The following is a 19,060-nucleotide window of genomic DNA, read 5'->3' as shown; positions in this document are numbered from 1 at the left end:
GCAACCTTTGGCACGTGGCCCGCCAGGATAAGCACCCTGGCGGGCCGGGCTGGTTTGTTTACCTGCCGTGTCTGCAGGTTCGGCCGATCGCGGCTCCCGTTGGCCGCGGTTCACCGCTCCAGGCCAATGGGGGCGGCGGGAAGCAGTGCGGGCTGAGGGATGTTAGATCATACAAACTATGAACTACCTAAAACAGAGAGGGGAATAAAACTGAAGGGGAACACCAGAGCATAGACATAAATGTATGTACTGTGGAAAGTAAGCATAAACAAAATATAGTACTTACAAAATGAAGGTACTAAATTTATTAAATAAAAAAGACCAGTCTAGGTAGTCACTGTGAAAGTGTGGAGGATAGTTAAAAAATCTACAGTGCTGATTCTGCTCACCTAAAAAAAGTTATAAAAACTACTTTCCACAGTATGTGATTTTACAATCTAAATTAAGGAAAAGCTTGGCATGGTAGGGAATTGTGAGTAACAGTTAACTTGCTAGAAAGTCAGAACAGATGCACAGTTGTTTTGTGCACCAACATATTTTTGGTGGTGTTTGATTATAGTAACCAGTTATGAAGATCTCTCACGTTCTTGGGATAACTTTTGCAAATTACGTGATAAAAAGTATGCAATGTTATTGAAAGCTTGTCTTTCTGATCAACAGAAGTTGGTCCAATAAAAGATATCTCACCTCTCATGGTAAAAATAATGGCATTACACCATCTCTAACACATGTGTCTGCCAAACAAGTTATCCAGCTACTGTCCAATTGTACTGCCTATGGAGTTATTCATCTGTGAGGAGAGGGCTAAGTGTGGCAGGAAGGCATATATATGTATTGGTTAACTTGTGCCAGCGAAGACCGAGAACCTTCCTGCTTAGATTGCTTTGGCCAGGATGTATGTGTGTTATAGAGTATACTGTGACATTGTTTTGCTGGAAAAATAGCAGACACAGTTTTCAACAGAGAACTTATCTTCTCTGAAAATAGAGAAGTTGAGCATCAGGGCTGACATATTAAGTTCATATCTTCCTGTTGGATATTCACTTTTTGTGTATGTTGTAGTGAAAGACGTGGAGAAAGCACCCACATTCACATTATACCAACTTTCCATTCTCTCTGTCTACTCTGATTGTGAGGAAAAGGTTCCGAAATACTTACACGCTTCAAGACCGTAAGTGTCAGGTTTCTGGCCTTCCAGACAAGGATAACACTGGAGATTATCCAGGGCAGGTTCGGTGACATCTGTCACAGCAGGATCGAAGTGGCAATCAGCATCAAAGATGAGGGAGTGGGAGTGGACTAAAGTGACTTAAATTGTCTCATAGGTGGGGTTGAGAGCAGAACAACAGAATTGGCCTTAATTCAAAGCATATTAACACCAATGGAGTGAAATACTTTATGGAAGTTATTGCACTCTTAGGAAGTGTCTCAGGAGAGCATTCAGAAAACTAGATTTATTTTTTATTTATTAGTATTATCATAGCACCCAGGAACCCTAGTCATATTCCAGTAGTGACCAGAAGCCCCTGTTCTAAGCACTAGATGGACACATAGTAACAGATAGTCCTTGCCATGAAGAGTTTATAATCTAAATAAATAAGAGAGGATTATTATCCCCATTTTGCAGCTGGGGAAGTGAGGCACAAAGGTTAGTTGATTTTCCCAGGGTCACACAGGGAGTCTATGGGAGAGTGGGGAACTGAATGCAGGTCTCCTGAATCCCAGTTTTGTGCCTTAATTATGGAGAGGACTTGTGGTTTACATGCATATATTTTGATGATGATGATGCCGTTGAAAATGTCTCGCTTGCAGAACCATCCAACTAGTCAGTGTTGATCTCTTCTACTTGAATAGACAAAATTGCATTCACTGGCACTTTTTTATCTTGAAGAATGCAAAGAAACTCATTTTCAGTAGTTCTTGTGATAAGGCTGAATCATTCTTATCTTGCTGCTTAAGAACTATAGTCAAAATTTGTATTTTTATTTTCTGTTCTGTCCCATTACTTCAGTTCATTCAATCACTTGTTTCTTTACACTTCCTTCAACTTGAGGCATGTTGAGTCCGATACATTCATACATCCACTGATGTTTGATCATTTCTAATCACCAATCCTGTTTGCAGTATTGATCAGCAGCTTTCACATTTACTACAGTTAGAATGAGAAGCAGCCACCAAGTGAAATCACCACTAAAAATGGAAAATAAGATAAGTGAGTCAGCATTGTAGAGAGAACCATGTTATCGGTTGCCTTTCCCACTTTCTAGAAGTTTCTATGTTCTAGAAAATGTAGTCCTCCCCTAAAAGGGTCACAGTTCCAACCACTCCTCTCTCTTTAATAGGTATAATCAACTGTCATTAAACATTGGTTATTCCCTCTCTCTCCAATCACCAATGATTCTACTTATTTCCCCTCAGGCTTCCACACAATTCTAATACCATATTACTTCCCAATAAGTATAACCAGTTTCTTGCTGATCTCATCACTTTCCTGTTAATATTTTAAAATAAAGTTTTAAACAAGGATTGAAATAAAAACGTTTGATTCTAAATATCAAAAATCTTTCAAAAATGTTATGTCCTTGTAAATAATTTGGAGTGACGTAGAAGTTAAAAAATGAAAACTCACAGGAAAAAAACCCATTAAAACCCATTAAAAAGTAAATAGGTTGTTTTTTTTCTAAAATAAAAATAAAATTGTTTGTTTTTTCACAACCCTAATTTAGTGGACTAGATGCAGGTTTGTGTGTGGGTTTTTTTAAACCTGTCCATTTGATCTTATATTGATTTTAACAATCCTCTGAGCCAATGTACATGCCATAATTCTATTCATCATCTTAAAAAAGAACTCTGACTCACATAGAATTAGCTCACACATTTGGCTGATGCAAACTGCTGCATAAATTGATAGTCAATTTAATTAGTTTGTGATGATTTAGTATCTGATATGCAAGACACAGCTGAGAGAATAATGTATACAAACAGGGATGAACCTGATATTATCACAGACATTGGACATCTGCTGCTTTGATTCTTTTGAATGAATGTGCGGAAAAGTAATTCCAAGGCAGACAGGAATGTGGCATCCCATCACTTATGGCAGTGAATGAAATTGCATCTTCTGGGCACTTGGACATTGATTTCTTGTTTCTTCTTCCCTGGACTCTGTTTTTAAACCTGCACATTTTGAAAGAGTCTGTTAAATGTGGTTGCAGAAGCTGCCTTCTGTTTGCTGCATTGATCAAATCAATGGGCCAAATTTTCCACTGCTTTGTATCTCATGTAGTGGCTTATACCTATGCAAAGTGTTGCTAAACATTACTTTTCTGATTTGGTAGCATTTACATCCATTTTGTGCTTACCTTGTATATTTGTAAGTTGCTACATAAGGTAAGGCACTGGAAAATTAGGCCTAATGTCTGTCCAGATGGACGTTCTGCTGTATGTAGGTTCTTATATCCGATCCATCAGTGTGATACCTCTGCTCCTCATCACCCTTGTACAGTTCTATATACAATTCTAAGCTCTGATCTTACTTTCTATTCTGTACTTGGGGGGGGGGGGAGGGGGAAGGCTGATGTGCGAAGATCTGTTTGGCTGGAGTGCTGAGGCTCCTGGAAGGGCAGACAAAGGAAGCTGCACACTACATCTGCATGTGTTATGCTGTGTACTAATCACCAGCCCTAGGTTGGTCAAGTTGCTTGGGGTCAAATTTTTAAGTGTCTACTAATTTTGAATGCATCAACATTTAGGTGGCACCTATGGTTTGATTGTGGCAACTTCTGATATTTTGGGCTTGATTTTCAGAGGTGCTGGGTACCCACCACTCCCAGTGGAGTCAACAGCAATTGTAGGAGCTCACGACCTTTGAAAATACCTTAGTTTGTGCACCCAGAAACTGAGAACCACAATTATGGAAGACCTCTGAAAAGTGAGGCTTTTATCCCTTTTGTACTTCAGTTTCTCCATGGGCGGCTTGTGACTCCTGCATTTGGGGAGGCTGGGCATGAGCCCCGGAAGCTTCCTAGAACTGGAGGGGGCCACTGGCTCCCAGACCGGGGCCCCACCCCCTGCTCTGCCCTGAGGCTTGCTTCCACTCGCCTCCCCCCCGAGTCCTCCGCCGCCCACTCCTCTCAACCCCCCCCGAGACCCTCCACCCACTCTTCTTGGCCCCCCCCGCTTGCGCCTCTTCCCCCTCCCCCCCAGTCTGTCAGCCAACAACTTCTCAGCGGGTTGGGGGGGGTCTTGGGGAGGAGTGTGTGAAGAGGCACAAGTGGCAGGTGGTGGGGGGTCGTGTGAGGAAGCAGCGTGAGGGCAGGACCTCAGGGGGGAAGAGGTGGGGCAGGAAGAGGAGTAGCATGGGTGGGGACACAGGAAAAAGGATGAATGGGAATGGGGCTTTGGGGTGCAACATAGTTGGGGCTACTGCCCGGGCACTCTTTCAGCGGCGGCGCTCCAAAGGCGGCAGACTGGCATGCCTCCAGAGGGAGATGCGTCACATTCTCTTTTGGGAGGCTTAGCCTCCCCTGGCCTCTTACACCTGCAACCCATGAGTTTCTCAATCTGCAAAATGGGGATTAGACAGTCTCTACATACATAGATGAGGTGTATGTTTAATTAGCCATTGTTTTTACAGTTCTTTGGACATAATCGCTGAGCATTATTCTCTTCTAACAGTATTATACTGATATGTATGTACAGATCTAAGGATTTCATAAGGCAATTTTTTTTTAAAAGTTGCTATAATTTATTCCTCCTTAACTACATCGTTTTGTGAACGTAAACAAATAATAAATGGCAGCTAACAGGAAAGAACCATTGAAAACTGACTGAATTACTGTAAATTATTTAATCAAAATTATCAGACTAAACTTTCTTTTAACAATTTTTCTAATCTCAGTCTTCAACACAGAACACTTAATTGTAGCCGATACTTTAAGAACAGGAAAAAGTGTAATGGAAATATAATTATTGTGCTGATACATCTAAGTGGTTCCCCCCCAGGAGTGGACTCTCGTGTTTTTAGACTGCTCTTAAAATTCAGTGTAGTTCTTGAGAGAACTATACTAGATGAATCAAAAATCCTGTTCACTGCTTTATTTCAGATTCCTCTGCTGGCATAAAAGCTTTTGCAATACATTTTCGTGAAGAAAATTTGCATTTGTAGAAAAGTGTGAAGTTTGCTACTCTCAAATAGAATTATTTAAAATGGCTATCGAGAGTATGCTTATCAGAAGGATTATGTCCTTTCTTTCTTTTTCCTATTTGAAAATAATCATTTTCTCTTTCCCGTTCCCTATTCCATATCAGGTTAAATTCAGAGCTCAAATTGAGAAAGAAGGGAGGATGGATTTTTCTGTGCTCTTTTTAGAGCAGATGCAATTTTATCTGTTTTTTAAGTAGGTACCAACAAGCCTGTAAAAAGTGAATGAGACACTTGGATAGTATGAATTTTCATTGTTAGTGTGAAAGCAGATGTATAACATATTATGGGTGGGAGGGGGAAGTTACTGCAAATCCAGACAAGTTGGAAAAATGTTTATCTTGCACTTGAGTTTTGCTGTGCAGTATTTCAAACTTTTCAATAATATTTTACTGTCACCCTCTCAAGTCAGTATGCTGAAAGAGAGCTTTGCTATACAAATTTCCGTCAATAAAAATAGTTCACAGGGCAGTTGTCTCCTAGCTGTATTTCCTAAATAGGTATGTCTTATCTGGAACAGGATAATATCTGTAAGCAGATTGCTGACTTCCTTTGAATAGTAACAAAGGTGGGGCATCAAAAATGGCTGGTGAGGCACATAGCTGCTAAAAATGCTCTGATCTCTGGTGAAACCATTTGTGAATGAAGACATGTTTAATAACCAGGGCTGGCTCCAGGCACCAGCACAGCACGTCTGGGTATTCGGTGGCAATTCGGCGGCGGGTCCCTCTGTCCCTCTCGGAGGGAAGGACTGGCTGCCGAATTGCCGCCGAAGAATGAAGTGGTGCGGTAGAGCTGCCACTGAAGTGCCGCCAATCGCGGCTTTTTTTTCCCCCCCACTTCGCCTCTTGGGGCGGCAAAAAAGCTGGAGCCAGCCCTGTTAATAACTGGATTTTTTTCTCTCTTTCCACATTCTGGCCACTGGATGATATTTTCTTTTCATTCAGGATTTATTTTTTGTTTGGGTAAACAAACTATGACCCTGCTCAGCAAAGACAAACAAATACCTAATTTTATGCATTATTAATACTCTCATTGACTGAGTGGAAGGGGGGGGGTAGCAGAACAGCGACTGAAAAGATTAAACTGAGAGGACAGCTGGGTCCACAAAAGCCTCATTTAGGTGGAAGAGAGGGGCATTCTCCAATATTTTTTGTGCAAGCAAAGTCTGATCAATGATTTTATAGATTTACTTTAAACTTCATTCACTTTTTTAAAAGACTTTGTATACATATATTCAAATCAAATATGATACAGTTGACTATGAGCTGAGTAAATTTAAGGCAGATTTTGACAATTGTCTAAATATTTAGTATTTAGTTTATATCCTTTCTGTTACTGTGCATCCAGCTGAGATGTCCCCCCCCCCCCCTTTAACTGTACTATGGGGAAAATAAACTGAGATACTAGCACTACATAAAAACAGTATTGATAGATTTACTTAATCTCACAAAACCGAACAATTCAGAGGTGCAGCTGAAATCTGATTTTGACAGTTCATGCTTAACTCACTCCCTAAGTATTGCAAAAGTTTCAAAACAGAATATTATGATCCATATGTGCATACTGTATCTACTATAATATTCAGGCACAGTAGCATGAATTAAGGACTGAGCATCTGCACTGAATTTCAACTGGAATTCTGAACTCCCTTGCTTGTATGGGTCTTTGAGAGGGGATTTCATGCTGGGTTAACCTTTCAATCATATTAGGCTGAGTGTGAAATTTGTTGATGGATGAAAGCACCATGGAAGGATTTACAGGATAAAGCTCTTCTGGGCAGGAGACCACTTTCTTGGGGCCAGTCCATCCCTGTTGAAGGGATTCCCACAGGAACTAAGGACCATCACAAACCTCATCACCTTCTGCACCAAATGCAAGGAGTACTTCTTTGACCTTGCCTTCTCCAAGATAAACAACAGCATGTAGCTTTTAAAAGGTAAAACGAAAGCAGCACCAAACCAAAACACTCCACTGTACACACAGTTCTCACCCTGGAGAGAGTATGAGAGAGAATAAAACACATGTGACAGATGTCAGTCATACTGTTTAATGCACTACTAGAAGACACTCAGATACTACTGTAATGAGTGGTATAAGACTCTGGCTCTAAAGCTCAGCAGATCTGGGATCTGTACCAGTTCTGCATAGAGGGTTGAGGGTCTGAAGGTGAGCTGGAGGCCGCTTGTTAATATTTCTACGCGGTCCATATTTATGTTGACCCAGTGGCAATGAACCCCTACACATAGGATGCATGGAACACACTCCTTATTCCAATCCAGGGCTGAAGTCGCAGCCATGGTGTGGCTCTGAAACTGTTCTGCCCCTGCCTGTGAGTCAGATGATGATTACTATTCCCTACACCTCTAATACCACGTAGATCAATATACATAGTCTGTTTATACTATAATTTGTTTTGAGTCTGGGGAAGGGACTTCAGCCAAAAAATTTAAGCTTCTTTAGCTGTACTTATTTTTCATGTCTTTTTTGCGACAGTATTTCTAATAATCATTTCAGATACTTTTATTTAAAGAACATAGGAATTGTTGCACTGCATCAGGCAAGTTGTCCATCTAGTCTAGCATCCTGCATCTGACAGTGACCAGCACCAGGAGCTTCAGAGGAAGGTGCAAAGAATGCCCCAATCCTAGTAGTTGGAGACTGACTACAGCCCTGAAAGATGAGATATTAAACCACTTCCATCATGTATATTAGCATTGGCTGTTATAACTCTGGATATTCTTGTTATCTAGAATCCCTGTATGACATTCCCAGGGTACAATCTGGGGGACCACTGAACTGCTGTCACCTTAATTCTCCAGACCAGGGTGTCTCTTACACTGCTCTGCTTGTGAAAAGCAGCCTCTCCAGGCTCTGCTCACACAGCAAAGTTACATGAATGCTCTCCCAGCCACTCATGAAACAGATACAGGGCAACACTAGCATATTCCTCAGTTCCAGCCTTTCACCGCAGAAATGTACATCTTATACTGTTTATGCCACCCCCAACAGTGTAAACTCATTAAAGTCATTCCATCAAAGGGTAATGATTATGCAACAGCTTTTGTTAACCTGAGTAGAGATTCCCCAGACATTTCAACCAAAACCATGCTGGATTTGATAAATAATTAAACAAGTTTCTTAACTAAAGAAAGATAGATTTTAAGTGACTATAAGTGTTTAAGGCATAAAAGACAAAATTAGTTACCAAAGAAATAAAGAATAAAACCACAATCTAATTCCTAAACTTTAGCAAGCTAAATAAGATTAGAAAGCAAAAAGGTTTCTCTCACCCAAAAGCTTACAGCAGTCCGTGTTACGACCACTCCCCCCAGTCTTCCAAACAAAGAAACATCATTGAACTATCTTGCTCCCTGAGTAGAGGTGGGGGAGGAGAGATAATGGGGAAGCCATTGTCTCTTATTTTTATATCCTCCTCCTCTGTTTGAGGATTACCCCCTGCAGGGGCACAGACAATCAGTGTGTGGCCTACTTGAGATTCGAAGTATCTTCCACGTGAATTGTATATTTCTTGTTCATACCTTCTGTGTATGTGAGGGATGATATTCAAATCTTTGATTTGAAGTACCCTCTGACAGTGAATGGTTGCCTCAGTAGTTAATAGTTTTCTAACTGTGGTCAGTCCTTTGTTGACACTGGGGAGCTAGTCTGTGAATGTTCCCCAGAATTACAACATGTTTCAGTAACAAACATATAGCAAAATCTTTTAACTCCATATACAATATTGGTACACACATTTTAACAGGATAATGATGCTCAACAGATTATGGCTTTTCAAATGATACCTCACAAGGCATACTTAGTAAAAAAAAAAAAAAAAAAAAAAAACAACATACCATAACCATATACAAATGGTGAACATGGGGTACAGGGTGTCACATCTTGTAAAATCCCTTTCTGACTCTTATTGGCCTCAACAGCATCTTATCACAGTGAGTTCCACAGTTCAGTGGTTCATTGCATGAAAAAGTATTTCCTTGCATCAGCTTTTGAATTTGCCATCTTTTTAATTGCATTGAATGTTCCCTTGTTTTTGTGTTAGGAGACAGGGAGAACAGAAGTTTCCTATGTACCTTCTCCAGACCATTTATTATTTTACATACTGTTATCGCGTCCTTTCTTTTTCATCTCCTCTCTAAGGTAAACAATCCGGATTGTTTCAATCTCTCTTCAGATGAGAATTTTTCCCTGCCCCAATCATAATTGTCACCCTTCCCTGAACCCCCTCTAGTGCTGTGATCTCCTTTTTGAGATGGGGATGATCAGCACTGCACACAGTATTCTAGAGGAGGCTGCACCATTGTTTTAGATAAAGGCATATAATAATATGGAGAATATTTACCATACTATTCTTTATGCAACCTTGCATTCCTCATGCAATCTTGTTTTCTCTTTTGACAACAGCAACAAGCTCTTATATTATATTGCTATATTTGAAACAGTGTAGTCACTGGCAACACACTATGATGTGATATTGACTCTGTAGTGAGCTTAAGTAGAGGGGGAATATGGGCTGTGGGGAAATAGGTTCTGCCCCCCCCCCAATACGAAATATCTGTAATTAGAGCAAAATCCTTTTCTCATCAAAGTCAATGGGAGTTTTGCCATTGATTTTTAGTGAGACCAGGATTTGGCCCTAGTAGGAAAGAAAGTACAGATAATCAGCCAAGTAAATTGTATCTGGTATAAATAATTGCTGCTTTTTTGCCAATACAACAATATATCCTTTATGTAACTTCAGAATAGTTTGTTAAAGTGTTTGCACTGGTGTTTCTGAGCTTTGAAATATAATTTAATAATAATAGGGAACTTCTGGAAACTTCCTTCCAACTTCAGGCCAGACCCTCCGCTGGAATAAACCAGCATAGTTACATCAAAGCCAGTGCAGCTATGCCGACTACAATGGGTGAAGATCTAGCTCTGCATATCTTAAATGAGTTCCATATTGTTGCTGTTACTTTTCTGTTCCACACTTCATACTAAGTAAACAGGTAGTCAGCACTGCGACAATGCCTGGTGCTAGAACGGTAATTTGCACTTTATAATAAATAATAGTTGATGCACAAATCGTTTTCCACCATATCATTAGCAATAATGTGGATTTGCACATGCATAACCAATTTTGAATAGCACTCTTTTCCTGCTTGCACTGAGGCAGAATAAGCTCTGTAACTGTGCTTTAGTTTAAATTCTGTATCATCAATATGTTTTAATTAAATCTAATGACATGTATATCATTTGAATATATGAAAATGTAAATACTTGGATGTGGTGTAGTGTTTGGAATGTGAATTCTTTCTTTGAAGTGCAGAAGTTTAGCAAAATAACATCAGAACCCCGCTAGCCCTGGCATTTGCGAGCAGCAGTTGGTGTTAATCTTTTTTTTTTCCTAATTTTTTATTAGATTCACCAACTAAGGCCCTAAATTTAAGAAAAAAATAAGTGGTTTACGATTCAGACAAGGTCTGAGAATAATTAGGATAAAACAGTAAGGAGATAAGTTTGTTCTGTTGAAATTATCTTCTAATGTCTTCTGACAATTGTAGGATAGGATCTAATTGGTGTTTGCTTTCTGACTGAAGAAAATAAAACTTAATAATCATATTTTGTGCATAACAAAACCCACTGCTTTTGAATGACAGGGTATTTATAAATTACCAGTTCAACGTACTTTATTTAGAGATCTGATGTGGGGCACCACACAGCTCAGTGCAATTATTTCCGAAAGGAGTGATGGTTATTCTGAGTCATTTGCTATATTCCACAGGTTATGGACTGCCATTTAAAATGACTTCACTACATGGCATCCTACACCCCATTACAGAATGCTTTTCATCATTTTGGTTAGAGTGCTTTTCATGCTGTGTGAAATCACTCCCTACAAACAGGTTTGCAGTTCATATGTTTGGAAACTGCTACCTTTCTAGTTTTCATGTTTACAGTAACTCAGTTGGGGGGGGGGGGGGCGGCAAGAGATCTGCAGCTAGCCAGGTGAGCTACATATTTCAATATTACATATTGTAGCTATAAAGTTCAGTTCTGACAACACCGTAGGTAAGAGAGTCCAACAGATCAGACCGAAGGAAAAAGACAGGCCAAGCAGAGAAGTGGTGGGATGTCATAAATGAAGACATGCCAGCATGTGATGTGATAGAGAACATGGCACTGAACAGAGCACATTGGAGGGAGAGGATTCATAATGTGTTATGTGATTAATGCAAGGAAGAAGGTTGTAGCTATAACCAGCTCAAGGGTGAGAAATATTGTTGAAAGCCAGAATGAAATAGCCATCCTGGCATACTATATACAAATAAATGACAACTGGTATTTTGGGTGACATGCGTGGTAATTAATAAACTACAGTTTTTACTGAGCTGGACAAGTCATTGAATTTTTCAGTTCTGATTTCTTTTCAGTTGGGTAAACTTAGAATGACTATTTCTTACTGTGTTAATGTGATACCTAGTTTAACACATATTCTATTATACTGCCAGTTAGGGAAAACCTTGATAAAATTTCAATTGAAATACAAATTGCAGAAGAGCAGAACAAGTACCTTGATAAATGGCATGTTTGCTTAAATTGGATCACTGCCAGGCAACAAATTCATTTCAGAACAGTTCATTTCAGTGGCAATCAGAACAATGCTTTTGGAAGTGGACACACATTTTTGGGTGCTTCAGTTTTTGTACTGAAACTCCTCAGTCCCAACTGAGATACCATGCACCAGATTTTAGAGGTGCTGAGCTCTTGCGTCTTCCATTGACTTTAGTAGTGATATAAGGGGCTATAGAGTTGGGACCTGCAGACCCACTGATGGGGGTGGGAAATTCATGTAGCCCCATGATTGGCCCCTCTGAATCTTGCCCTAGTGTTTTTCTCTCACTAGCTACACTAGCATTTGGATTGCAATGATCCCTGCTCAGCAGCATGTGGAAGGGAGAGAGACTATAGGAGAACTCAGTATGAGCCCTAAAAAAAGGCTGATTTTTTGGGGATGTGAGGGTCTTGAGGCTACTTATGGGGAGATGTTAGCTAGGATGGTAGGCTCAGGAGCTCCTCGACCTCTTCAATAACTTCTTGGCTGTCACTCAGACAAGAAGAGCTCACCCTCCACACCAGGTGCCTCCCATCATGTCACTCCCACTGTCATATATGATTGACACATGCAACCTGGAAATCAGCTCGAGTTTTGCCATTGATTTCAATAGGATCAGGATTTCACCCTTGGAGTCCATCTCAAAGAGAAGGTGTGGGCCTGGGTGGCTCTCTGCAGTAGCTGATAAGTGAATGTTTCTGCTTCAACACTCAATTAGTGGTCTGTGGCTTCAGTCACATCCCTAGCCACACCACTCAAATAGCCAGTACAAGGCAGATTGCAGTTTATTTGACAATCCAAAATGGTGCTGCATAAACATAAGAACTGCCATACTGGAGTAAGACCAGTGGTCCACCTAGCCCAGTATCTTGCCTCCAACAGTGGCCAGTAACAGAACTTCAGGAGGAATGTACAGAATGGGGCAGTTGGAGTGATCCACCCATCTTCCCCTCCCAGCTTCTTGAATCTTGGCTAATAGCCATTGATGGACATGAATAAAGACAGGTTACATGGATCAGGCTTGGGGAAGGGAAGATAGTATGAGTTGGAGCAAATAATGTGTTACGCAAGGGCTAATTGTTGCCCTCATATATGTACATGCCAAAGTTAATGAGATTTAGACATATGTATCTGAAGGTAGAACTAGGCCTAATAAAAATATTTTATTAATTATCACAACATTTGAAATGTCTGTTCTTAGTGTCTTTGGAAGCTTGAAAGTATTCATAAAGTGGGGAAGGAAACCCCACCCTTAAGGGAGGAAAATAATTTTGAAACAGCAAATTTCAGTTTCTAATTTAAGAGGAAGTTCACATTGTTTTAAGGGAAGGGATTGACACTGTCTACAACTCAATGACATTCTGTGCAAATATTAAAAATGAACTCTGATGAGCTCATTTTCAGTTTTTAGATCTTAAGTACCAAATCATGTTGGGAGAGAATGATCTTAAACCAAATAGGCCATGCAAGTTTGGCCTGTCAAGTCTAGCATCCTTCCTCAGTCAGCATACTATGCCTTGGAGGAAGGTGGGAGAGAAAGGAAACCAAGATCATGTGCCCTGGTCAATTATGCAGTACTGTCCAGCAGCCAGCTACAAACTTTGTGAAGTATTTCTTTTTATTTGCCTTAAGTTTGTCACTATTGACAAATGACTGAGTTTATTGACTCATTCCATTTTCTGGGGAGCGTAAAAATGGGGCCTAACAGGTCTGCATCCATACATATGTGGCCTTGCTCTTAATGTACTTTAATATTTTGTGTACCTTAATAACGGTAGATGACTGTTCTTCATGTTACCTCTTTGCCTTTTTTATTTCTAATTTCCTGGCATTCTTTTGTGCTATTTGGGTAGGATTACCACTTCTTAAAAAGATGCTTTAACTGTCTTAATACACTAATTTACTTCTTCAAATAACCATGGAGGGTTTACCTTGCCCTTTTTAAATCTTTAAATATTTTATAGACCTACAAGTCTAATTTACTGTTCTAGTGGTTTTTGATTAGAATGATTTTTCAGGGTCCAAGTTGCCCACTTACACTGAATAGTACCATACTATGTGAGTGGTCCCATTGGTTTTAGTGGAATTACTTGCATAGTAAAGTATTACTCAGTGTAAAGCTTTCAGAATTGGATCTTGTTGGATTAGTTGCAGTTTTCCTCTTCAGGGATATGTCTTTGCACTTCTTTATCAGTGAAACAGCTCAGTTGCTAACCTACTTATTGAGGGGGAGTCAAAGGAAACCGTAATAATGAAAACTTGGTATAGATCTTATCAGTGCTTAATTTATGCCAGGGCTGAGCCCCGGCACCTCTAGGCTTGGCAGTTCATAGCTCTGGCACATCTGGGCTTGCTGCATCAGTTATAAATGTAAAAAAATTGCTTGAGCCCTGGCACCTCAATACTAGTCATGGTGCTATGGAGGTGTTTTACCTGGAGAATAGCAAGGGGTGGTTAGGTAGCAAAAATCAACAGTGTTCATCTGAAACTTCTCATGTTTCTCCCTCGATCTCATTTTTAATGTCTGCAAATGTTTGTTTCTTTTCTCTTCTTAGGCAATGTTCAGTCTCTGTATGGTTGAGAGTGGAGCTGATGAAGTGAATTTGCATGGTGTCACAAGCCTAGGTTTAAAGCAGGCCCTGGACTTTGCATACACTGGACAGGTATTGTACAATTCTTCAAATTCAAACACACAAATCAAAAAATAAAATCATTCTTGCTACTATAGAAACTAATGCTAAGTGTCAGCTATACAAGTTTTAAATTTGATATTATTAATCTTCCGCACTTGCAAAGTATGAAGTGTTTGGGCATGTCAATACAAAAATTAATGGACTTTACTTTGGAGTGGATATTATTTTCTGGAATGCTAATGGGAATGGGGTAAGTTTAGAAGATAAATAAAGAACAAGTTAAAAATCACTTAGCAAAGTTAGATGCCTGCAAGTCACCAGGGCCTGATGAAATGCATCCTAGAATACTCAAGGAGCTAATAGAGGAGGTATCTGAGCCTCTAGCTATTATCTTTGGAAAATCTTGGGAGACAGGAGAGATTCCAGAAGACTGGAAAAGAGCAAATATAGTGCCCATCTGTAAAAAGAGAAATAAAAACAACCCAGGAGACTACAGACCAGTTAGTTTAACTTCTGTGCCAGGGAAGATAATGGAGCAAGTAATTAAGGAAATCATGTGCAAACACTTGGAAGGTGGTAAGGTGGAAGGGAATAGCCAGCATGGATTTGTAAAGAACAAATCATGTCAAACCAATCTGATAGCTTTCTTTGATAGGATAACGAGTCTTATGGATAAGGGAGAAGCGGTGGATGTGGTATACCTAGACTTTAGTAAGGCATTTGATACGGTCTCGCATGATATTCATATCAATAAACTAGGCAAATACAACTTAGATGGGGCTACTATAAGGTGGGTGCATAACTGGCTGGATAACCATACTCAGAGAGTAGTTATTAATGGTTCCCAATCCTGCTGGAAAGGTATAACAAGTGGGGTTCCGCAGGGGTCGGTTTTGGGACTGGCTCTGTTCAATATCTTCATCAACAACTTAGATATCGGCATAGAAAGTACACTTATTAAGTTTGCAGATGATACCAAACTGGGATGGATTGCAACTGCTTTGGAGGATAGGGTCATAATTCAAAATGATCTGGACAAATTGGAGAAATGGTCTGAGGTAAACAGGATGAAGTTTAACAAAGACAAATGCAAAGTGCTCCACTTAGGAAGGAACAATCAGTTTCACACATACAGAATGGGAAGAGACTGTCTAGGAAGGAGTACAGCAGAAAGGGATCTAGGGGTTATAGTGGACCACAAGCTAAATATGAGTCAACAGTGTGATGCTGTTGCAAAAAAAAGCAAACATGATTCTGGGATGCATTAACAGGTGTGTTGTGAGCAAGACACGAGAAGTCATTCTTCCGCTCTACTCTGCGCTGGTTAGGCCTCAACTGGAGTATTGTGTCCATTTCTGGGCACCGCATTTCAAGAAAGATGTGGAGAAATTGGAGAGGGTCCAGAGAAGAGCAACAAGAATGATTAAAGGTCTTGAGAACATGACCTATGAAGGAAGGCTGAAAGAATTGGGTTTGTTTAGTTTGGAAAAGAGAAGACTGAGAGGGGACATGATAGCAGTTTTCAGGTATCTAAAAGGGTGTCATAAGGAGGAGGGAGAAAACTTGTTCACCTTAGCCTCTAAGGATAGAACAAGAAGCAATGGGCTTAAACTGCAGCAAGGGAGGTTTAGGTTGGACATTAGGAAAAAGTTCCTAACTGTCAGGGTGGTTAAACACTGGAATAAACTGCCTAGGGAGGTTGTGGAATCTCCATCTCTGGAGATCTTTAAGAGTAGGTTAGATAAATGTCTATCCGGGATGGTCTAGACAGTATTTGGTCCTGCCATGAGGGCAGGGGATCGACTCGATGACCTCTCGAGGTCCCTTCCAGTCCTAGAATCTAAGAATCTATGAATCCATATAAAACAGAAAAATCTCTTTATCCTAGTAGTTCTGAAATCCTAGAATCCCAAAAATGTAGGGTTAGAAGGGATCTCAAGAGGTCATCTAGTTTAGCCCCCTGCACTGAGGCAGGACCAACTATGCCTAGACCATTCTGACAGGTTTTTGTCTAACCCAGTGGTTCTCAAACTGTAGGTTGGGACTCCAAATGGGGTGGCCATGGCTGGCTTAGACTTGCTGGGGCTCAGGGCTGAAGCCCGAGCCCCACTGCCCAGGGCCGAAGCCCGAGGGCTTCAGCCCTGGGTGGCAGGGCTCAGGTTGCAGGCCCCTTGCCTGGGTCTGAAGCCCTTGAGCGTCAGCTTTGGCCCTTCTGCCCAGAGCAGTGAGGCTCCGGATTTGGTCCTCCCACCCAGGACAGTGGGGCTTGAGCAGGCTCAGATGTATTTATAGAACCTCTTCTTATTGGCTTTTATATCCCTTTGCTAGGTGTAACTCATTTTGTGTCTTAGCCTTTGTAAGTTTATCCCTCATACTTGTGCTATTCATTTGTATTAGCAATTAGTCTCTGTTTCCACTTTTTGTAGGATTCCTTTTAGATTTTTCAGGTATTAAAGAGGTTTTAATGAAGCCATATTGGCTTCAGATTATTCTATGTTTACTTCCCATTGGGATAGTTTGCTGGTGTGCCTTTAATATTAACTCTTTGAGAAACTATCAGCTCTCCTGAGCTCCTTTATCGTTTAGATTCTCTCCCCTCTCCCCCCCCGCCCCGGGAACCCTTCATACCAGTTATCTGAGTTTAAGGTAATCTTTATTGAAATCCAGTAGATGTGATATATCTTGATATTAATAAGGCTTTTGAGACAGTCTCACATGACATTCTCATAAGCAAATTATGGAAATATGGTCTAGATTAATTTATATAAGGTGGTTGCATCACTTTTTGTCATGATGGCTTGAGCCAATGATAGTCCATAGAGCACTCGGTGGTGGTCTGCAGAAAGCTGGCTGATCACATGATTTTAATCTTCACGATATCCATCTGCTATATCCTATTTAAAAAATGGAAAAAAATACACTAAAGACTTTCCTGATAATAAATCTTCCTGGAAGCACTTGTTGTAGATGCCACAGATGTTAAGTTCACTAATCGCAGCAGAAGGTGATCCCTGAGACAGTCTCTCTGCTAAGATGTGGTCCACACTCTGAAAAGGTTGGGAGCCTTGATCTATCTGAAATGACTTTTTATGGTACTAAAGATCTATTTAATGTTGGTGGAAACAGGATGCATACCACCTAACATTATCAGGATAAAAACAAACCCCCTCTGAATGTAGAAAGGTGATGATAAAACAAAAAGCTATGTCCCAGACCAGTGACCTTCAGTAGTTGACCTATAAATTAAAGTTCCTAATCCATGCTTCTGCAAATGACATTCCTGTCTCTGAAAGTTACTGGAAGACATTTTTGTCTGCTCCTTAATTGCTAAGAATATTCAGTTTTTAATCCAGTTACCTTGGGTTTGTTACTGTTTTGTTTTTTAAAAACTAGTTTTAAAATACCATGTGACATTCCAAGTCTTAGGGTATGTCTACACTAGGTCTGGAAGGTGTAAATTTCACTTTGAGGAAATATACTCGCTCTAGGTCTGATTGAGCTAATGTGCTAAAAATAGATGAGCAGCGTTCCTAAATACAATCCTGCCCTAGATTATAGGGCATACTCGGGGAAGCTGGCCCCTCATGCTGCCACAGCTACATTTTCATATTTAGTGGGCCAACTAGATCAGAATTAGTGCAAGTACGTCTCCTTCAGCTAGAATTTACAGCTCCAGTGTAGACATTCCCTTAGACTGGAATCTTTTAGTAGACTTTGTTGGGCTTGATTATTCACTCTCTTACAGCAGCACAAATTTGATTTAAATTATGTTACTCCTGATTTCAATGGAGAATTAGATCCTTTGTCCCCCCTCCCCGCCTCCTTTTATAAACGGAATATGCCCAGTTTTTAAAATCTAATCTCACAAACTTTGTCACTCACATTGTTCATCTTTGTGCTTTCCAATTTGTCAGTTTTACTTTAAATGTGGAGACCAAAGCTGCGCCAACTCTAAACTGTTAGGTACCATGCACAAGAAACTGTTTAAAAAATAGGAGTACTTTTGGCACCTTAGAGACTAACAAATTTATTAGAGCATAAGCTTTCGTGGGCTACAACCCACTTCTTTATATGCATCCGAAGAAGTGGGTTGTAGCCCACGAAAGCTTATGCTCTAATAAATTTGTTAGTCTCTAAGGTGCCACAAGTACTCCTGTTATTTCTAAGTACCTAAGCAATTGTTAGAAAACTGCAGGAGAAGTAAAAGCACGAATGAAACGTGACAGAAACCAGCTGTGAGCAAAGAGAAACGGGCTTAAGAAATGAGGAGGAAGTGAGCTGCAGTGAAAGTAAAGCAAATAGTACGGACAAAACGTCCGCCCAGCACCTTCAGGGGCAGCGACAGGAAGGGAAAAGTTGTCCGAGAGCAAAGGGACTCTAGAAAAAGCAGCGGAGGGACAGTTGTTCCATTGAGAAGCCGACCCATCGCCTGGAGAAATAGCTGCAGGTATCTGAGCTGGAACTCAGAGCAGCAAACACAGACGGCGCAAGGGGATGGCTCCAGACACAACAAACCAGCCTAAGAACAGAGAAGCGGCGAAGGGACCGTAGAGCGGTGGGGTTCTGGCCTAGTGCCTTGGACGTTCTAACGCCAGATCCTGGTGC

At 40.5% G+C, this 19,060-nt stretch overlaps 1 protein-coding gene across 2 annotated transcripts in view; it reads left to right on the top strand.

The window, feature by feature from the left end:
- Nucleotides 1-19,060, top strand: part of KLHL32 (kelch like family member 32) — a 142,318-nt gene that overhangs the window by 21,411 nt on the left and 101,847 nt on the right. For both annotated transcript variants that reach the window (XM_029912261.1, XM_026652917.1), the window contains exon 3: nucleotides 14,378-14,485. In XM_029912261.1, the coding sequence (XP_029768121.1) occupies nucleotides 14,378-14,485 (108 nt within the window). The remainder of the gene's footprint in view (nucleotides 1-14,377; nucleotides 14,486-19,060) is intronic.

Source organism: Terrapene carolina, unplaced genomic scaffold (assembly GCF_002925995.2).
Source record: "Terrapene carolina triunguis isolate 2854851 unplaced genomic scaffold, T_m_triunguis-2.0 Scaffold42, whole genome shotgun sequence".
Taxonomy (NCBI): domain Eukaryota; kingdom Metazoa; phylum Chordata; order Testudines; family Emydidae; genus Terrapene; species Terrapene triunguis.
The sequence above is the reverse complement of the archived record's forward strand: the minus strand, read 5'-3'. Positions and strand labels throughout refer to the sequence as shown.